Below are 18,237 nucleotides of genomic sequence, written 5' to 3'. Positions count from 1 at the left end.
CACAACACAAAAATTCTGGTAAGAGGTTATTTAAAAAACTTCAGCTTAATAGTAATGAGCAGGTGAAGTGCAGTACTAGGAAATGAAAGGATGATGCTGCCTTCCTAGAAAATGCTGAAGGCAGGATTGAAGAGCTGCCCTCTCGGGCGCCTGGGTGGCTCACTGGGTCAAGCGTCTGCCTTTGGCTCAGGTCATGATCTCAGGGTCCTGGGATCAAGCCCTGCACTGGGTTCCCTGCTCAGTTGGGAGTCAACTTCTTCCTCTCCTTCTGCTGTTCCCCCTGTCTGTGTTCTCACTTGTTCACTCTGTCTCAGGTAAAAAATCTTTAAAAAAAAAAAAAAAAAAAAGGCTGTCTTCTCTGATGGACAAGTAGCTCCCTGAAGGTCAATGAGCTTCTGAGCACTAAGATTGAACCAAAAAGCAGGGGGACTGGGTGCCTGATCTCCATGCCCCAGGAAGCTAAACCCTCTCCCTGCTCCTTGGCTTCCCTATCCCTCTCTTCCAATTGTGGCCACCAAGAAGATGAAAGTGGTCTGCTTCCATTCCAAACCATTTCATGACACTGGTTTGGGGAATGAAGAGTTCATGGTTACAGTAGATTGTGCTAATACCTATCTCCAGTGGAATTAGGGTTAGTTCCAAGATTCTCAAAGCTTCTAGATCTGGTTCACAATCAGGAGAACTTGGCTCCTGCTCCTGAGAACTGGGAGCTTCTCTTGGGTGCAAACTCAGGATATGGACATGTTGATGACTGAAGACTGGATCCTGGAGGTCCTTACCACACATCAGTTACTAGGTCCCTGTGAGCCTTTGAGGGGCCCTGTCATGTCTAAAGTTCATAGCCCAGAGCAAAGTACGAACCAGGACCAGAGTGGCCTCAGCCAGAGCAGCCCCTGCATCCAGTAGGGCCTGCAGTCCATGAATGTGACCCATCCCACTCACTTGGGGAACTTGGCAAAAGCAAATTGGAGTCTGAAATCTGAATATACTGCAGGTAACACTCCAGTAATCTTATTTTTCTCCACTTGGTAATCAGCTGTTCCCTGCCCAGCCTCCTTTCAGGCAGTGTTCATGGAGTTGTCTGCTGATGGTCTTCTGGGTATGACAGGACTCTGGGGGAGAAGTGGGACTTCTGAGGATGGACCCTGAACATAGGCCAGAGAGATTCCACTTGCCTCTTCAGACTCCAGTTACTGAGTGCCAGGTCATCACTCCCTAACCGTGTGTGTGGGGAGGTGTTGGTAGTTTCTAGGCTGTTCCTCACTTTCCATAGGGAGGCTGCTCACATGGGGCTGAGCTTAGCGGTCCTGGAATGCAGCCATGGCTTTCAGCCTCATTTCTAATCTGCTGAGAGCTCTCTGGGGCTCAGGGATGTGCCTTGATGAATTTTCAGGGCTGCCTGTGGATTGAGTCCGGCCCAACCAGGCCACTGTCCATCTTGATTCACTCCAGGATGTGGGGCTTTGTTCTGCTCTGCCAGTCCTTGCCCATTTGTACCTGAGCAATGCTTTAGAATACTGGGAGTGGGTGTGCTGTAGACTAAAAAGAAGATGGGGGAGTCCAGATTCACATGTTCAAATAACTCAGTGAGACCATTCATGATCATATTGGATAAAACAAGCACACATCTTGAAAGTGTTCTCAAAGCTTGTTTATAACCTCTTTGGCCAAATGAGTATCTTTTTTTTTTTTTTTTTTCCTAATATGGATAGAAAACTCACCCATGATAGGTCACTGGAATCACCCATGCTAGACCAATCTGTGGTTGTTTATAGGGACTGATCCTGTGGGCTTCGTGACCTTCTTGGGCATTGCCTGTTCTAGAAGGTTCTCCAGTAGGTGCCACCAGATTGGGGAAGTAGGGTATCACTCTGCCCATATGGTCTGACAGAACCCAGCTGGCATCAACTCCGTCCCAGTCAGGGCTCTGCCCTGGGATATCTCCCACACCCTGGCTGGCTTCTAGAGGAAGGTGGGGTGAGAGGGTAGCACAGACTCTAGGTCATCAAGGAACCCAGCATCATGGTGAGCCTGGGGTACTGTGGGCAGGTTCCATGCTATTACACAGTACAGAACTATCTCTGGGGTCCAGGGTCAGGTGGGGAAAAGTGCTTCAGTGACTGTCTGGATCATAAACCCCACCTCAGTATGCCCCAGATGAACCTTGGGGATGTAGTGCCTGGATCCTCTAGTGGTGCCTGGGGCTGCTGCTTCTCTGTACAGCTTCTGCAGGAGAGTTTCGAACAGATGCCCATGTTTGGATACCTGGAGTCTATGGGCATCTGCTTCAACCCCTAATGCCCCCAAGCAGCCTGAAACCTGGTTCCCCAGAAAGCAGCCATTGAGTCTAGGCCTGGTCTCTCCACTCAGAGGAAGAAATGCTGAGCATGCTTTTTCGTCTGTAGCTAATCAACAGGTCACCTTATCTATATGGTCTCCTATGGTATAACTTATCTTTCAAGGAGCAGAAATGATGGGGAGAGGAATGGGACGAGTATGATAGACCCCAAGTTAGCTAAGCTTTAGTTCCCAGCTGTAACTTGACCTTTGTCTTTTCTGGGATCCCTTCAACTCCAGAGTCTAAGTAGAAAGAGGCAGGTTTATTTTATTCAAGTTCAAATTTTGTTTTCCCTATGCTGGGTTTGGGGATGGGGAGGAGTGGTGAGTACATAACTGTGATACTCTTTTTCTCTCTCAAGCTGAATCAAAGTCTGGTTTCCAATGGTAAATTCTTGATCAAGTTCAGGCAGTAAAGGTTGCTAACGATTGTAAAGGAGACTCCATGCAAGAAGAATGATAATGACAAGGTGACAGGTACCAAGTTCCCTAGGAAACTGAGGTCCTTCCATGTCTCTTGCCTTTCCTATTTTTAGGATTCCATCTCAATCGCTGCTACAATCCAGAACCAGAAGATCTAGTTACATTTCACTTTTCGTCACTTTACTAGTTTTGAGGAAGAAAGCATTCATGGAAATCTTAAATGGAACTGGGATCCAGGTTCTAATTTTAAGTCCAGGATCTAGATGATGGACAGAGGTGAACGATACTGCTGGGGCTTGAGGGCTGCTGGGAGAAAGGCAGGAAACAGACGTGGTGAGAACCATGCAGTGCTCCAGAATTGGGCATTTCCTGAGGGACCTGAGGACTCTGCACTCAGAACACTTTGGAGCTCACCATGTTCTCCAAATGGAAGGTTGTTGGCCTTGTCCTGGAGCTGGTAAGTTGTGAGCTGTTGGTGGCATCTGCATGGGAGGACCAGAGGATAGAAAGGCATGTGAAAAGCTCATGAAGACACCACACGTTCTTGCCGAATTTCTGCCTAAAACCTAAGGGTGTGTCCACGCTGAACAAGTCCAGGGAGAAAGTCCTTCATGCCCAACGCTTTATTTTTTTTTCTTTTTTTTTTTTTTTTAATTTTTATTTATTTATGATAGTCACAGAGAGAGAGAGAGAGAAAGGCAGAGACACAGGCAGAGGGAGAAGCAGGCTCCATGCACTGGGAGCCTGACGTGGGATTCGATCCCGGGTCTCCAGGATCGCGCCCTGGGCCAAAGGCAGGCGCTAAACCACTGCGCCACCCAGGGATCCCCATGCCCAACGCTTTAATGGCTGCTTAACCTATTTTAATGAACTAAAATCTTATAAAACAAAATACTTATGCACATTTACAAAACTCTAGCAACCTTCTAAGAATTGCAGAGAAAGTGGGAACATCTCCTCATGTAGACTATTTTTGGAATTGGAACTCAAAATGAGCTTTTTGGGCTCTTCAATTACATCAGTTTCCTTTGTCTTGATTGGATTGCTTTATTAGTCTTCCACAGGTGATCACACATGATCTCTTCTTTGAAGTGCCTGATTCTTAGCCCTCTAGGCATCTGGATGGCATACTGGCATGAGCCTTAGGCAAATCCCCCCCCTGACTGTTCATATAGGGGCTGTATTCCCTCTAGGTATCCAATTCAGCCTCTGGGTGCTTCCTATCATCTGGTTCACTCCACTCTAATCCTTCTTGTCACTGTCCACCATGTTATCCATGGCGTCTGGTATGATGCTGCACAACCTTGCACAGGCCAAATCTCCCTTTTGGCTTCCTCAGAGAATTAGTGCCTTCTGTTGGTCCCAACCTACTTAGAACTTTTGGGTATAATCTGAAGCAGTTCTATACAGAAGGCAGGGAGAGATCGAAAAAAGGCAGACCACTCGAGAGTAGGTGACAGGTTTAATAAGATAAGCCTCATATATCGGTTTCCTTGTTTAAGTGGCCACAAGACAAATCTCCACACCTACCTAACAAATCTTGAAAATTTATAGATAAGTCTTAACTTGGCTTGAGCACTCATGCCATTTAAGCATTCCCAACACCTTTATACTCTCAAAAGTATGTCCTTAGAACAGCCCCCATGGTGGGGACACTAGAGTATACATTCCAAGGACTGAGGCGGGGAGAGGTTAGGAGGCTTTGACTGAGTGCTGGTGCAGGGTCCTGCTTATCGCCTCTAACCCCTTCCCAGTGAGGAGGCCCAGTGAACTTTTTTTGGGTGGATTTGTTCAACTGCCTTACAAACCATGGATCCTTGTCTGTGAGCAACTTGTCCATGAAATCCCTGTCCATTTTGCTTCTTGAAGGAGCTATACCGCCTATTTCCTCTTTTCTCTCTTGGTCCAGCCCTGGTCTAGGTCTAGCTCCCTTTCCTCACCAATGTCCCATCCATTCCCAAGGCCTATTGGTTATGGAGAGCCCATCATCTTTAAGGATTTTGAAAAATCTGTCAGCCTCTGGAGGTTTCTTCTCTTCCAAATCCCCTTTACCTTTCATCTTGATTTCCACCCCCGCCTCCCACCTTGGTGCTAGGATCCTGTCTCAGATAGTAAGGGATCTCTGTGAGCTTGCTGATGAGTGTCACCCATGTTCAGTGTGGACTGGGCCTCTGAGGTGGGTCAGTCTGCTTTGCTGTGGAGGAGGTGGAGGGGATGTCTGTGTGAGCACTGCCCTCTAGGTCCATCATGTGGCCCAGTGCGACCAGCTCATTCCAGTCTTGAGTGTGGCTCCTAAAGAGTATATAGCAAACCCTGGAAATCCTTAAACTTCCACCTTCTACTCAGGATCTCCTCTCTCTCTCTCTCTATCTCTCTCTCTCTCTCTGCGTGTATATGTTTCCTCCTGTGGATTTTCCATCAGTTCTTCCAGCTTTTTCACTGGAAATTATAGCTCAGGCCATCTGAAGCAAAGCAAAATACAGTGTTCTTTAAAAATTAAAATCCATCTCATTTATAGTACTTCACCACAGAACAAAACCAATATTAAAGAGCACTGAGTAATCCAAGTCCCAACAAGAAAATACCTGATGCTGACTTGTATCTAAAATCGGCAGGCATGAAACCCACTACGAGCAGACAAGGGAAATGACCGAGGGTGAAGTCAGTAGAGAAGGACTTGAGAGCATCTCTGCTAAACAGTGCTGTGGTCAAGCATGTAGGATGAGCATGAGCACAGGAGGTAATACAAGAACAAAGCCAGGACTTAAATGGAATGCTGGATATGCCCACAGATCAGAGCCGACAGTCTCCTTAACATCAGGAACATTGCAGGACCAGCCCAGGAAGCCCTTCCAGGAGCAGCACGTAGCAGCCTCCTGCACTGGAGCCTGAGGGCTGAGCGTCTATGCCCAGCTCTGAGAAGAGCAGCTGGATCAAGGAGGCTACCAGCCTGCACTGCCAATGAGGGTAGTAATAGCGCCATCCATCAGGCCTATCTTGAAGATTGAAAATTTCCATATTTGTAAGACCTATAACTGCATAGCATGTATTTCTTAAACGTAACAATGCTTGTGTAATGAAAGGAGATAATCCAGTTATCTTCTAAGAATCCAAAAAAGCTGCCTCCCTGGCTTCCAGTTTGAGTTTTCCCTATGAGGCATCTCTAGGCAGCAGTAGGGCTGCATTTAGGGCCATTACAGCTGGCACTTATTTTCTGGAATTTGGGTATTCAAGAATTCCCAAGTGTAGAAATGTTTGTGTCCTCAATGTCTGGCTGTCTCTGTTGCAGGGGGGGGAAGCCCAACAGCTAGTAAAGGATTTGGATGTGATTGAGCTTGATACATCCCACATATAGGCAAAGTGGTTGGCCCACCCACAGTAGGACAACTCCCTTCAGAACCTGTGTCCTGCCTTGGGAGTGAGCTCTGGGCATCAAGACCTCTGTTCCAGCGAGAAGGTCTGAGATGAGTCTCAGCACTTCATTGTGCCCTGATTGGAGCCCATCTTTGTCTCACCAACCTGATTGAGTCAGGCCAATCCATGAATCCTGTGGTTATTCTGAGGATTTGGGACTTGGTTTACGTTTCCTAAGTCACTTAAAGGAGCCACAAACTAGCATTTGTTTGAGTAAATAAGAGAGGATGTGCATGACCACAATGAAGGCAGCGATTGCAGAGCATCACTGGGCCCCACGTGCCAACTGGAAAAATTCCTGAGGCAAAAGCATGATCAATGTATTCAGGAAGGCTTTGCCTCAAACATTGTTCCCTTCTATATTAGCTGTTAATCCCTCAGCAATGCCAGTTATTGAGCTGACTGTCCCTCCTGGCTCAGGTCTCAGGCTCCCTGGGCATAGAGGCTTCTCAGATAAGGACATCCTCTTAGGGTACTGTCCCTTAGTCCTTGACTTCAGCTAAACTCTTAGTAAATTCCAGGGTTAGCCCCTTGGTCAAGTCTACTTCTCTCACTGATTTCCAAGATCATTGAGATCATGGATTGTGTACGTAAGTGAAACCAGGTATAGAAAAGCTTCCAAGCCCTGATGCTACAATAGACTCCTCTATTTTAAAAGCTCATTCCAGGGATGCCTGGGTGGCTCAGCAGTTGAGTGTCTGCCTTCGGCTCAGGGCATGATCCTGGGTCCGGGGATCAAGTCCTACATTGGGCTCCCTGTGAGGAGCCTGCTTCTCCCTCTGTTTCTGCTTCTCTGTGTCTCTCATGAATAAATATTTACTTCTAAAAATTTACTTAATTAAAAGCTCATTCCAGTGAGTCTGAATTACTTTAGATCTGAGGCCAAGAGGTTTGTATTTGTAAAAAGTGTCTGGGTGATCCAGCACACAGTCTAGGTAGAAATCTCCTTTAGAGGAATATCGTACATACACCATGTCATAAGCTGTACCTGATGCAGGGGCCTCCTTGGTCCTTGCCGCCTCACTGTGCTGCAGGGGCCAGGGAATTTAGTAATGGAGTCTCGTCCAGGTTGAAGACTAGAACTGCCTGGAGAGGCTTTCACAATGGTGATGGGTATCCCTTTTAAGTGATTCTGATGTAATGATCCAGGTGGGATCTGAAGGCCCAAGGTGATTCTAATCCACAATCAGGTTGGAAAAGCTCAGCTTTAAAAGGGTTTAGATGGTCAGGTTTTTCTGGTTTTCTCTTTGTTTTTGTTTTCCCTTGAGCAATTGAAGAGAGCTTTATGGGAATCTTAACTCGGGGCTGAGGACTAGGGCCTGACCTAGAAACTCGAGATTGAGAATGAAATGCCCTACCAGGACTCAGACAGGTGCCTGCGCTCAAGTCCCAACAGATGTGCCTGCACCCATGCCAGTCACTGACCAACCTGTGGGTGAACTGCCCCCTTCATCAGTTCCTAGCAGAGTCATTCTGCCTGGCCTTAGATACACTAAGCAGAGGGTCCTGTCCCCAAGAATGTTCTTTTGAAATGCTGCCATTCATGGCTACTCTCTAGCAACTCTTTCACAGCTTAAATTCTTCATGGAAAAGTATTTTTCAAAAGGTTGTAATTCTAATTATTCTGGCTTTTTTTTATTGGTAATAGAAGTACAATGGATCATGTATCAATTTTTCAAGAGAAAGACTGAGATTTATGAGGGAGAAAAAGACATTCATTCTGATATGCTTCAAACAAGATAGCAGGGAGGGAAGAATGGTAGACCTCTAGGCACCAGAAATCTGAGTTCCCTCTATGTCCCTTGGCCTCTATCATTTTTGCTTGATATAATTCTGGGTCCCATCCAAGTCACTGTCACCAGGATGAAGGGGATGAGGGCCATCTTATTTAATGTCACATTTTTTTCCATGACATTAGGTCATTGGGAAGGGAAGGAATCCTGGGTATATGGAACTGTGATTAACACCCTCCCCCCCCCTGCCGCCCCCACTGTCTCAAGTGTAGAGAGGAACCACACTTAAATGGTCTCTAAATTCAAGACCTGATTCAGAGTCAGCAGAAGTCCACATCTTCTGCTGGGGCCTGAGGTTTGCCAGCAGAAGTACAAGAAATAAGTGCAGAGATGACCAGGCAGGCCTCAAAGTTCATGAAACCCTTCTTAGGACTTCAATGTCTTCAATATAGTTCACTTGTGGGGAGACCAGAATGTGGCCCTTGGGAAGGCAGATGGGCTAGACTTGGAGCTGGATCTGGGAAGTGGGAGGTACCTGTATGCACAGGAAATTGCTAAGAGAAACAAACCTCTTTAGGCCTGGTATAAGTGGCCCAAACCCTCTCCCTGGATCACTCTCTAGACTTGCCTTCCATGGGTATCATGGCCACTCTGAATAGGCTGCGGTAGCAAAGCCCTTCAGCACCATTGCTTTGGACCTCAGTTGTAGAGGGGCAAGTTCAGCATGTTAAGTCCTGTCCAGCTTTCTGAAGATGGGACCAACAGAGGCTGGTCTCCTAATTCTCTACCCTATTTAGGACACAGTGTGGTGGTTGGGCCAACCTATGTGGGTCACTTAAGGTTGAATATAGAAGAGACCTACCTGAGGCCTGGAGTCTCCTGCAGGGCTTCTCCATAGGCATGGGCTAGGGTTTACTAGCCCTAGTAAAGGCCAACAAGTTACCTTTACAGTCCAAGATAAAGTTTGTAAACTCATCAGCATCTGGGGACATTATTGTCTTTTCTTTATGGCCCTGGGCTTGGGCACAAAGCCATTGTCCTTGTCAGGATAGGATTCTTCTTCCTTGACTCAAGATGAAACTCCTTCCAAAGATTCCCCATTCTTCTAGGAAACTTTGGATTTCCTGATCTTGCCAAGGACTGGCCTGGAAATGACAGAAATGTGGATGCATCTTGCCATGACTCCCTCTGTATATGAGTGGTTTTCAGAGACTCTCCTACACTGATAAGGCCCACACCTGCCTTTATGTCTGCTGGTGGGAGGTGAGAAATCCTTAAATGGGAAGGTCAGGAACCAGAATCACTGGGAGAAGTATTGTCCAATGACTCTACTCACAGGCATGTGGGGAAGTATCTCTGTGCTCAATAATCAGAAAACCTTCAAAAACAGTTTGAAGGACTTGAAGTTATTATTGGTCTGGAAGGGCTTTTCTGTTTTAGGGAATATTAATTATCCTCATGAGGGGCCTTGTTCACCTTTGGGTAACCAGGACTTTCTGGGCAAAGTCAGCTCCAAATACACAAGGTCACAGACCTGTCATCCACGGAGCTGCCCTATGGGCTGGGAGGGGAACTTGGGGCTGGTGAAAACTCTGAGGCTGGGGCTGGAAACAGAAAAAGTAGCTGTTAGTTTGTTGTAACCAGAAGGATAACCTTGTTTCTTCCCTTCTGTGTTAGGTGACTCTTGACAGAAATATAAAAACTTAAACATATTTATTACACAATCTATAATGCCTTGCCTATGGATCTGTTAAAATATAGTATTGAAAATAATAACCTTATTAATGCTAAGAACTGAGAAATGTCATTTAAAAATAAAAATGAATCAAGAATTTACCTCAAAATTCTTGCAGAGCTTCCCCTTCTGCCTATGATGGAGTAGCAAGATCCGGACTCCCTCCAACATCAAACAGGTAAAAGCCAGATGAATGACCTCATCTGGATGTCTGACACTGGACAAAAGGATGAAGGACAGTATCTAGAGGCAGGAAGCTGGTTGGGGTCCCCACACCTGCCCCGGCTCAGAGCTTGCAGAGCTTCTAGAGCTTCCAGGAATGCAGTAAGGAAGGGATCCAGGCAGAGAGGGGAGATCCCCTCTGAAGTAAGGAAACAGGGATGATAATACAAGGAGGAGAAGGCAGCTGGGCATCCTAAAGCAGACTTCCAGAGAAGAGGAAAGGGTGAGAATTTCGGGGAGAAGGGGTAAAATTGAAGATGAGCTGGCAGATGGGTTACTGAATCATCTTCAGGTATAAGGGGTTAGTGCAAATTAAAGAAATTTTCTGGTAAAGGGAAATAGACACTACCCTTTTTCTTTCAGAGCATTTTTGCATCTTATTCTTTCTCTGTCCTTTAATATATAATCTTTTTAAAAGCTAAATAACCTTCTTGCCAGTTTCTCATAGTCTTTAATGCCTGGGAGCCATCTTTATGAAATTGCATTTCACACAGTGTCTAATTTTGAATATTCCATTGAGAAATTTTACAAATTAGTCACAAAATCTTTTGGATTGTTAATCCAAGAAGGTGAAATGCCTATGTCACTATCACCCTGGGAGGGCAGAACTCCGGTAGATACTTGGTTCTAAGATACAGACCTACCTCTTAAAATATTAGATCATTTTTTTGAAGAGAGGAAGATAATGGAGTAGGAGGATCCTAGGCTTGTCTCATCCCATGAACACAACCAGATAACTATCCAATCATCCTACATACCCCAGAAATTGGCCTGAAAACTGACAGAATTCTACAACCAAATGGGGAGAAGAAACAATGTTGAAGGAGGTAGAGACTTAGACAAAATGCCAAGATGGAGGAATTTATCCCAAATGAGAGTGTAAGATAAGGCCATGGCCAGAGACCTAAGCAAACCAGACAGAAGTATTATGCCTCAGGGAGAATTTATTTTTTAAAAGATCTTATTTATTCACGAGAGACAGAGGCAGAGACACAGGCAGAGGAAGAAACAGGCTCCACACAGGAAGCCTGATGTGGGACTCAATCCTGGGTCTCCAGGATCATGCCTTGGGCTGAAGGTGGTGCTAAACCGGTGGCGCTAAACCACTGAGCCACCTGGGCTGCCCCTGATGGAGAATTTAAAGCAACAATCATAAGGATACTTGCTGGACTTGAGAAAAGATGTCAGTGAGACCCTTGTAGAGGTAAATTCTTTAACTCCTCGATTGTATTTTCCACTCTGATAAGAGATTGGAAACAGGCTTGATGCAATGACAGGATGGAAGAGGCAGAGGAAAAAATTAGTGATATAAAACAAAATAATGGAAAATAAAGCTGAACAAGAGAAGAACTATTGAACATAAGAATAGACCTAGGGAACTCAGGGACACCATCAAATATAGTAACATTCATGTTATAGGAGTCCCAGAAGAGTGAGAAAATTTAGGGAAGTTTTCAGCTATTTCTTAAACTAATCTGGGGAAGGAAACCGATATCCAGATCCAGGAACCACAAAGAACTTTCAACAAAATCAGCAAAAGCAGAATAACACCAAGACCTGTTATAATTAAATTTGAAAAATATAGTGATAAAAAAATCTTAAAGATTTTATTTGTTCATGAGAGAGAGACAGAAAACATTGGCAGGAGAAGCAGACTCCTTATGGGAGCCCAATGTGGGACTCGATCCCAGGAACCTGGGATCATGAACTGAGCCAAAGGCAGACACTCAACCACTGAGCCACCCAGTGGTGTAACAAGATCTCTTGTAACAAGATCCCCCTAAAGAGAAAAATCTTAAAAGCACACAAAAGTCCTCAACTTAAAAGGGTAAACCCACAAGGCTAGCTGCAGATCTCGCCACAGAAGCTTGGTAAGCCAGAAGGGTGTGGCATGATGGATCCAATATACTGAATGGGGAAAAATCTGAAGCTATCTAGCAAGGCTATGCTTTAGGATAGAAGGGGAGATAGAGTGTCTTGAACAAATTCATGACTACTAAACCAGTCCAGCAAGAAATAAAGGGGACCTCTCTCCTTTGCAAAGTGACAGACAACACCTTTTCTCTTTCTGGAGAGAAAATCTCCAGAAGCAACCACAAAACACACATTTATTACTAGCTTATTACTTATCTATCAATTACTTTGAACATAAATGTACTAAATGTTCCAATGAAAAGATACAGGGTGTCAGAATGGATTTTTAAAAAAGAAGCAAAAGACTCCCTTACATGCTGCTCATGAGAGTTTTCATCGCCTGGCTGTATGAGAGCATGAGATTCCTTCTGTCTTTGCAACCTTGTTGTGGATTGTCTGATGGGTATCACAATCTGGTTTAAAACCTATTTAATAAAAAACTTTCAAATGTGTCTTTTTTTTTAAATTTATTTATGATAGTCACAGAGAGAGAGAGAGAGAGAGAGAGAGAGAGAGAGAGAGAGAGAGACATAGGTAGAGGGAGAAGCAGGCTCCATGCACCGGGAGCCCGATGTGGGATTTGATCCCGGGTCTCCAGGATCGCGCCCCGGGCCAAAGGCAGGCGCTAAACCGCTGCACCACAAAAAAAAAAAAAAAGACATTTAATAAAAAACTTTCTACATTCGGGGAGAGATTGGGGGTGGCAGGAGATCTTGTTTTTAACTATTTCTTCCCACAGGAAGTGGATATCCTTGTGCTAGAGGGAACCCAAGACCTTAGTAGCAGAAATCTTCCCCCTCCTTGTACAACAGCCAGGGTCCTGTGCCCAGGAAAGGAAGACCCCACCCCACCCCACCGCCCTGCTCCTGCAGTGGAGGCTCTGCTGGAGCAGGGACCATTGAACTGCAGCCTGGAGGGGCCCCATTCCCCTTCTCCCTTCATAGCTGTTTACTTCTTCCTGTAGCTCCATGGCATGGCTCTGGGATTATTAGTGTGATCTCCTTGATTCTTATAACAAGATCCCCCTGTTTCTGCTGCCTAGAACAACAAAAACCCCACAACTCTCCATTAATGTTTATGAAGGGTATAGAGAAACCAAATGAAGGAAAATGTGTGTGTGTGTGTGTGTGTGTGTGTGTGTGTGTGTGTGTGTGTGAAGTCTCATGCATATCTTATAATGCATATCAAAATATGAAGTTCATTTTGACCAGCTAACTTCCTGAAAGTATCTTAAGATTCTTTATGGAACTCAAATGCTGACAGAATGTCCTATGCTATGAATGTTTGCTAAGTTTGTGTGAAAATAGGTCAGTTTGACTTAATGGATGTTGGTTTCCTCTTTGTGTGTTTACTTGTGACCTTCTCCAGATCCTTCATCAAGGATTAAGACCTATGAGTATGGTCCTGTCTTGCCTGTGCCGTTGAATGGGGAATGTATCAATTTATTGGTTACACCTCCTGGAGGCTCTAAGCTGCTATCACCCTAGGAACTTGCAGAGCTTAAATAGTGCCCCAATCTGGACAGATAAAGGCAATGTGTTCCTTCCCGTAACAGCTGCTGATTTGGCCTGCCTTTGGCAGCTGTAACTGGGGATGGGTTGGATTCCCCAGGAAGCCACCTAGGGAGTTCTCCAAGGTCTGACCATCACCGTATTAGGCATCATAGATATGGAACTTAAGACAAATGTTGGGCAAAATATCAGTCTCTGTTGGTGTCTTCCACAACAAATTCTAGAACCAGAGCCCTGCTGGTAACATTTGTAAAACTACCTGCAGGAAAAGGAGGGAGTCACCAATTTACTCTGGACTTTCATGGAACTGTTGTTTTTGTTTTAGGCTTTAATACTTTTCAGAGCAGTTTTAGGTTTACAGCAAAATTGAGTGGAAAGTATAGTGTTCCCATATGTCCTCTGCCCTCACACACGCAGAGCCTCCCCCACTCCAACATCCCATACCAAAGTGGAACATTTGTCATAATAAATAAACCAACATTGACCATAACCCAAAGTCCAGAGTTTACATTAGGTGGTCACTCTTGGTGTTAGATATTTGCTGGGTTTTGATAAATATATAATGACCTGTATCCATCATTATAGTATCATATAGTTCCACGGCCTTAAAAATCCTCTATGATGTCTCTCAGTCCCGCACCCAAGATGACCAAGAAAAGAAGGAATAATGGTCGTGCCAAAAAGGCCGCGGCCACGAGCAGCCTATTCACTGCACCAGCTGCGCCCATTGTGTGCCCAAGGCTATTAAGTTCATTATTCGGAACATAGTGGAGGCCACCGCTGTCAGGGACATTTCTGAAGCGAATGTCTTCAATGCCTATGTGCCTCTCAGGCTGTATGTGACACTACATTATTGCATGGATTGTGCCATTCACAGCAAGGTAGTCAGGAATCTCTCTTGTGAAGCATGGAAGGACCAAACACCCCCACCCCGATTTAGACCCACGGGTGCTGGCCCACGACCTCCACTGAAGCCCATGTAAGGAGTTAAGTCCTTAAGGACTGAGAAAGTGTTCTCCAAGGGAAAAAAAAATGGTGATTATACCAAAAAAAATCCACAAAAAAACCCCAAAAAACCTCTATGCACCGCCGATTCATCTCCCCCTACTCCCAAACACTGATCTATTTACTGTCTCCATAGTTTTGCCTTTTTGAGAATGTTCTGTCATTAGAAAAATCGTTTGAGGCCTTTTCAGATTAACTTCTTTCACTTAGTAATATGCATGTAAGCTTCCTGTCTCTATTCATGGCTTGATAGCTCCTTTCTTAGCACTGAAGAATATTTCATTGTCTGGATATACCATTTATCCATTCACTTGCTGAGGGACAACTTTTATGTTTCCAAGTTTTGGCAATTATAGAGCTGCTATAAAGGCCCATGTGCAAGTGTTGATGTGCACATAAGTTTTAAATTCCTTTGGGTAAATACCAAGGTGCCCAATTGCTGGATCATACGGTAGTTATGTTTAGTCTTATAAGAAACTGTCAAACTGTCTTCCAAGGTGGCCGTACCATTTTGCATTCCCACCGACAGTGAATAAAAGTTCCTGTTACAAAATTCTGGCAAAGATATGGAGTGTCAGTGGTCTGGATTTTGGCCATGCCAATAGATATGTAGTGGTATCTCCTTGCTATTTTAACTTGCAATTCCCTAAAGAAACGTGGAGTATCTTTTCTTATGCTCATTTGTCATCTATCTTATTTGATAAGATAGATGTCTGTTCAGATCTTCTGGCAATTTTTGAATTGGGTTATTTTCTTTCTGGGGCTTTATTGAGCTTTATATCCTTCATATATTCTGGATAACTGTCCTTTATCAGGTATATCTTTTGAAAATATTTTGACTTTGTGGCTGTCTTATGCTTGTAAAATACATTGTCAAGATTAAGTTTTTAATGCACCCCAGTGTATCAGTTATTCCCTTAATGGATTGTGCTTTGGTGTTAGATCCTAAAGTTAAGACCAAACCCAAGGTCATCTAGATTTTCTCTTATATTCTAGGAGTGTTACGGTTTTGCATTTTACAATTGGTCTATAGTCCATCTGAGTTAATGTTCATGAAGGATTTGAAGTCTGTATTTAGATTTTTTTTGCATATTAATGTGCAGTTCTAGCATAATTCTTGGACAGATCATCTTTTTTCTTGTTCCATTTTAAAATATTAACTATATCAATGTAGGCCTATTTCTGGGCTATTCTGTTACATTGATCTATTTGTCTATTCTTTGCTAATACGACCATGTCATGATAACTTTATACTAAATCTTGGAATCTCCGGTAGTGTCAGTCCTTCAACTTTTCCTTTTTTTTAAAACTTATTTTTATTGAAGTTCGATTTGCCAACCTATAACACCCAGTGCTCATCCGTCAAATGCCCTCCTCAGGGCCCATCACCCAGTTACCCCGACCCCCCCCCCACCTCCCCTTCTGCAACCCCTTGTTCGTTTCCCAGAGTTAGGAGTCTCTTAATGGTTTTTCTCCCTCCCATTTTCCCCCATTCAGTTCCCCTTCTTTCCCTCATAATCCTTTTCACCATTTTTTATATTCCCCATATGAGTGAAACTAGATGATTGTCCTCTGATTTCTTACACTCCACAGAATACCCTCTGGTTTCATCCACATCAAAGCAGATGGTGGATATTTGTCCTTTCTGATGGTTGAGTAATATTCCATTTTGTGTGTGTGTGTGTGTGTGTGTGTGTGTGTGTGTGTGTGTGTAGAGAGAGAGCTACCACATCTTTATCCATTCATCTGTCGTAGGACATCATGGCTCCTTCCACAGTTTGGCTATTGTGCACATTGCTGCTCTGAACACTGGGGTGCAGGTTTCCCAGCATTTCACTACATCTGTATCTTTGAGGTAAATACCCAGTAGTGCAATTGCTGGGTCATAGGGTAGCTCTATTTTTAACTTTCTGAGGAACCTCCACACACAGTTTTCCCATCAGTTTGCTGTACCAGTTTGCATTCTCACCAACAGTACAAGAGGGCTCCCCTTTCTTCACATCCTCTCCAACATTTGTTGTTTCCTGTCTTGTTAATTTTCACCATGCTCACTGGTATGAGTTTGTATCTCCTTGTAGTTTTGATTTGTAATTCCCTGATGGCAAGTGATGCGGAGCATTTTCTTCTGTGCTTGTTGGCCGTGTCTATGTCGAATTTGGTGAAATTTCTGTTCAGGTCTTCTGCCCACTGGGTATTGAGTTTAAGAAGTTCTTTATAGATCTTGGATACTAGCCCTTTATCTGATAGGTCATTTGCAAATATCTTCTACCATTCTGTAGGTTGTCTTTGAGTTCTGTTGACTGTTTCTTTTGCTGTGCAGAAGCTTTTTATCTTGATGAAGTCCCAGTAGTTCACTTTTGCTTTTGTTTCCCTTGCCTTCATAGATGTATCTTGCAAGAAGTTGCTGTAGCCAAGTTCAAACAGGGTGTTTCCTGTGATCTCCTCTAGGATTTTGATGGATTCTTGTCTCACATTTTGATCTTTCATCCATTTTGAGTATATCTTTGTGTCTGGTGTAAAAGAATGGTCCAGTTTCATTCTTCGGCACATGGCTGTCCAATTTTCCCAACACAACTTATTGAATAGACTGTCCTTTTTCCAGTGAATATCTTTTTCTTTGTCAAATATTAGTTGACTATAGTGTTGGGTGCCCATTTCTGGGTTCTCTATTCTGTTCCATTGATCTATGTCTGTTTTTGTGCCAGTACCGCACGGTCTTAATGATCACAGCTTTGTAATACAGCTGGAAATCTGGCATTGTGATGCCCCCAACTTTTTCTCTTAATATTGTGTTGGCTATTCTAGGTCTGTTGTCTCTCTGTGTAAACCCTTTAGAATAAGTCTGTTGACACAATTGTTTGCTAGAAATTTTATTGGAATTGTACTTAATCTATAGGCAAGGTTGGGAAGAACTGACATCTTGACATCTTGACACTGAGTCTTCCTTCAAGGGTTATCTTCATTTAATTCATGGATTTCTTTTGTCAGTTTTATAGTTTTCCTCATGTAGATATTAATAAATATTTTGTTTTATACCTAAGTATTTCATTTTGGGAGGTGCTAATGCAAATGGTGTTCCTAATTTCAGAATCTACTTGTTCATTGCTGGTACATAAAAAGTAATTGATTTTTATATATTAACCTTATATCCTGTAACCTTGCCATAATTTAGTTTGGGGGGTGAATTTTCTTCATACAGTCATTTGTGAACAAAGACAGTTTTATTTTCCAATCTGTATGCTTCTCATTTTCTCCTGTTGAATTATCTAGGACTTCAAGGATGATGTGGAATGATGAGGAGATCTATCCTGTCTTGTTCCTGACCTTAACAGTGATAAACTAGAAGTTTTCTTAAGTATGATGTGAGATGTAGGTTTTCTTTACCCAGTTGAAGTTCCCCTCTATTCCTAGTTTGTTAAGTTTACCATGAATGAATTTCAGGACCTTTTTTTTTTTTTTTTTTTTTTTAAAGGGCCAATCTTAGGGACAATAGCTTAGATGATTCATTTGAGTGTATAGTTATCAATCCTTCAGGACCTATATAGGGTACTTCCTTATTTCCTTCATCCTTGAGATGTATTGGATATATCCATTTCAATTAATGTATAATTCATCAGTTTTTTTTAATCAATAGGTATTTTTAGTGATATAAATCGACTAAATAAACATATCATCATGGAATCACAGAGATTCTGTGAGATGACCACATAGGGTATTACAGGAGAAGGCAAACAGCAGAATATAATAAGCGTATAGAGTTCAGAGGATGGCATCTGAAAATAGCACCCATGGTCTTTACTTTAGATTCCATCTCTATCAAGTGCTCGATATGTGAATCCTAGCAAGTTACCTAACCTGAGTCTGTTTTCCCATTTGAAAAGATGAAAATACGTATTTTCTATGGGGATGTGAGAATTAACATTTGTAATGTGTTCCTAGTAAT

The 18,237-nt window shown here is 43.5% G+C and overlaps 1 protein-coding gene and 1 pseudogene across 6 annotated transcripts in view; one reads left to right on the top strand and one right to left on the bottom strand.

The window, feature by feature from the left end:
• Window positions 1-2,585: 2,585 nt before the first annotated feature.
• LOC140641117 (uncharacterized) overlaps window positions 2,586-18,237 on the bottom strand; it is a 34,565-nt gene continuing 18,913 nt past the window's right edge. For 2 of the 6 annotated variants that reach the window (XM_072840491.1, XM_072840492.1), the window contains 3 exons: window positions 9,745-9,859; window positions 3,175-3,242; window positions 2,586-3,066 (listed from right to left, as the gene is read on the bottom strand). In XM_072840491.1, coding sequence (XP_072696592.1) covers window positions 2,919-3,066; window positions 3,175-3,242; window positions 9,745-9,859 — 331 coding nt within the window. In that variant the 3' untranslated portion in view covers window positions 2,586-2,918. Of the gene's footprint in view, window positions 3,243-9,744; window positions 9,860-18,237 lie in introns of all 6 variants that reach the window. The other 4 variants (XM_072840493.1, XM_072840495.1, XM_072840496.1 and 1 more) reach the window with 4 other exon arrangements.
• On the top strand, window positions 13,935-14,272 carry LOC140641118 (small ribosomal subunit protein eS26-like; annotated as a pseudogene).

Source organism: Canis lupus, chromosome 10, assembly GCF_048164855.1.
Source record: "Canis lupus baileyi chromosome 10, mCanLup2.hap1, whole genome shotgun sequence".
Taxonomy (NCBI): Eukaryota; Metazoa; Chordata; class Mammalia; order Carnivora; family Canidae; genus Canis; species Canis lupus.
This window is presented reverse-complemented; position numbering and strand designations above follow the sequence as displayed.